Raw genomic sequence first — 3,303 nt, forward strand, 5'->3', positions numbered from 1 at the left:
CATTCTGATTTTAGAAGATGTTTACAGTTACAGAGGTATCTATAGGTCATTACCACACAGAAGTCTGAAACGAAAACACTGTATTAGCACCAGAATTTTTCACTGGGAAATTCTGCATCTCAACGCTGGAAGTGTTCATGACCAAACAAGGAACCAAACAGAATCACACATATTGTGGTTGCAAATAACCCCCCCCACTATAAGCTAACTGTAGTGGTTTATGGGACTGATCTAGCTACTTCAAACACAAAAAGGAAATTACTGTTGCCACTCCTAGTGAAAGACAGCAGAGTGTTTTATTTGTCTGTTTAATGATAGTTTAGAATCATACAGTTTCCAACAGTAAGTAATGAGACACAGCAGTGGAATCAGACGAGGTTAAGCTGCTGCCTGTGCACTCTTCGATAATGCCTTCAGGTCCAAAATGCACTTGGCAATACTCTCCTTCTGCTGCAAGAGGACGGAAAACAGCTTTCAGAAGAAAGACTTTATGAAAGACATTTAAACAAGCAAAATACGCATTCTAATGCATTTTAGATACTCCTTTTTAGGACGCCCATAAAATGAGTTACAGATTGAAAGGGATGTAATTATAGCTCATGAAGTCAGGGATTCAAATCCAAACAATGACCTGCGTTAAAGCATCTGCGTGCAGTGCTAGGAACAGTTTTTCTTTTTTCGTTCTCAGCTTCATTCCTTAAAAGAAAGGCCACATAGAGCCCATCTGCAGATCTTAAATCTGCCATGATCTTACATGGACAATTTTACAAGTGAGCTCCCTGACTTGTTAGCTACAGATCTTATCACAAGCTTAGCTCTATGCTGCCATGAACACCACACGGGATTCTAGCTTAACTCACCAGCAACACAAGCATCTGGTACCTAGTAACTGGGCTTGCTAGCTCTTACTCAGCAGTAGGAATATGTTGCAGCCATGTTTGGAAGTCACCCAAAGATGACCCATCATCTTCTGGCTTAAGCTAGAATCACTGGACAGCAGATATCTATACAGACTAAAACATAAAGCAGATTAAAAAAAAAGAAGTACCTGTTGAGGTGTGATGCTCTGAACAACGTTTTTCTCCACCCACTGAATCATGTGATCTTGTTCTTTCTGACGCTTTAAATTCTGCATAGCCACTTGATAGTCCAGCCTTTTCTTTACTTCGTTGTACACTGTCATTAATCTTTCTCGATAATTAGTTTCCAGCAACATTGCAATATTATTCTAGACACAGAAGATCAAATCAAAGCGTTAACGTTTGGGAAGAATACAAAACAGCAGCAGAATGCGTTCTATAGCAAAAGTCACTGGATCAGGCAGTGGAACTGGCCCTGTCTGCAACACACAGAGAGTAAATGGTTTGTTACTTGTTAGCAATTTAAGAGGCACTCAGATTACATAGGGGAGACTGCAGTGGAAGCCGACAGCAGAGCTGGAGCTGCGTACCCGCTTAGCGTCAAAGAGGTAACTGCGGCCTTCAATCCGCCACTGCTCCTTCTTCTCTTGTTCGATGGCAGTCTCAAGAGCTTTAATAGCCTCATTTTTCACAGCTAAAGCTTTAGCAACCTTCTCCTGAAAAAAACCCAAAAGATATGCTTCAGAATGAAAGATGCAAGAAAATGAGTGATCTGTAATTAACTTCGGAAATTCTGCAAATTGAGACATGTCTGCATAAAATGGACTGTGGCAGGGTTGAGGTTAAAGGATGGCAAGACAGAAGAATTACAGTTCACAATCAATCGTACTTTAAAAAAATCATTTGTGCTGGTATGAAGTGTTTTATTTTTGAAGACTTGTGTAACAATACCAGTGTAAGATCTAAAACATACCTTCTTTAAGCAACGTTCTGAAGGTATTAGACTCAGGTTTTTATGACAGCCTAGACACAAAATTTTTATAAATATTTAGCAGACAACTTAGAATAGTTATTAACTACTACAAAGTTAAGATTATGGTTTCTTTTCTCACCTCATTAAGTTTGTCAGCAAAAGCTGCTACATCAGCCCCATATTTTTTAATGCCATAAATGATGACTGATAGTATGCAGGCAGCTGCAATTGTCTCATGGTTAATTACATAGATTTCCTTAGATAGAAAGTAAAGCAGGAGTCCAGTTCCCAACATATAAGGCCCTATAAAAAAATAAAGCAGCATTATATGTACAAAGCATAAAGAGGCTCACTAAAGTCAAACACTGAAGAGGTAGCTAGTTTAAAGCTTACAAAAAGATCACGAAGTGTTCTCTTTTACCATGACAAAAGCAGAAACTTAATACCCCCGAGCGGAAAGGTGCCACGAGGGTGGTCACCAGAAGTGGAAGCAACTTGCACCTTGTATGGGACCTGCTGCTTCTGCTCACTCAGAAACAAGCAAAAATCTCTGTTTAAAGGTTTTGAGGATCAGCAGGCAAATATACTTTCTGCAAGATCAAGCTCATGACATTCTTTTAGCCTTTATTTAAAGCAACAGGTGCCTAGCTTTAGAGCCAGGAAGTGCTGCACTGGCTCATTCTTCACAAACTCCTCTGCATATGCAAAAAATATTTTTCCCTAATATTTTACCTTTTCAGCAGCCAGAAGTAGTGGACAGAACTAAGTAAGCATAACTAAACAAACGTTTTTTAAAAAAACAGCAGTATATACTAACCTGTAACTCCTGTTTTAGGATAGAGAAACTGGAAAAACTCCTCAGGAATCAAACCATAACGTACTTCTCCTCCTTTCTCAGGCAGAGGTGGCAAAGGAGCTAAATACTGCTGAGTTGTATGCAGTGGTCTTATGGTGTGCCATACACTATAAATAATGAGAAAGTTTCCATTAAGCTTCTTAAAAATCCCACCTTTAGATAAGACTCAAACACATTCACAATTCAATAGGCAGGCATTCGTTAGCCACGCCTCCTCCGAGGACGGGGGTGGGCCTAAATAACCTCCAGAGGTTCCTTCCGACCCTAACTATTTTATAAGCCCACAACGTTAATTAGAAGGATAAGGACAAAACCCCAGAATAACGTTATTTAAAAAGAACAACTGGTAGGTTTCCGAGGTGCTCCCAGGCCTCCTCAGGCAGTCTGTCACTGGCAGGGGACAGCAGCCGGCCGGGCCGCCCGGCGCACCAGAGGCACCGCTAGGCCTCCACCGGAGATCAAAGCCCTCAGCGCTGCCTGCGGAGGCCCCCGGGCCGCCCGTCCCCCGCGGTACTCACCCCACGGTGACGGGAGGCGGCAGGCTCTTCAGCGCGGCCGGGGCTGAAGGAAGAAAAGGGGCAGGAGCGCGTCAGGACGGAGCTCGGCCAAGACAC

The 3,303-nt window shown here is 42.1% G+C and overlaps 1 protein-coding gene across 1 annotated transcript; it reads right to left on the bottom strand.

Annotated features, from left to right (window-relative positions):
• Window positions 1-294: 294 nt before the first annotated feature.
• ATP5F1 (ATP synthase, H+ transporting, mitochondrial Fo complex, subunit B1) lies at window positions 295-3,250 on the bottom strand (the record flags this gene model as incomplete). The annotated part of the gene is made up of 6 exons (XM_010292142.1): window positions 295-450; window positions 1,049-1,228; window positions 1,451-1,576; window positions 1,973-2,136; window positions 2,651-2,796; window positions 3,208-3,250. Coding segments are annotated over 6 exons (731 nt in total), but the record flags the coding sequence as incomplete, so codon positions are not given.
• Window positions 3,251-3,303: the final 53 nt, after the last annotated feature.

Source organism: Phaethon lepturus, unplaced genomic scaffold, assembly GCF_000687285.1.
Source record: "Phaethon lepturus isolate BGI_N335 unplaced genomic scaffold, ASM68728v1 scaffold15550, whole genome shotgun sequence".
Taxonomy (NCBI): domain Eukaryota; kingdom Metazoa; phylum Chordata; class Aves; order Phaethontiformes; family Phaethontidae; genus Phaethon; species Phaethon lepturus.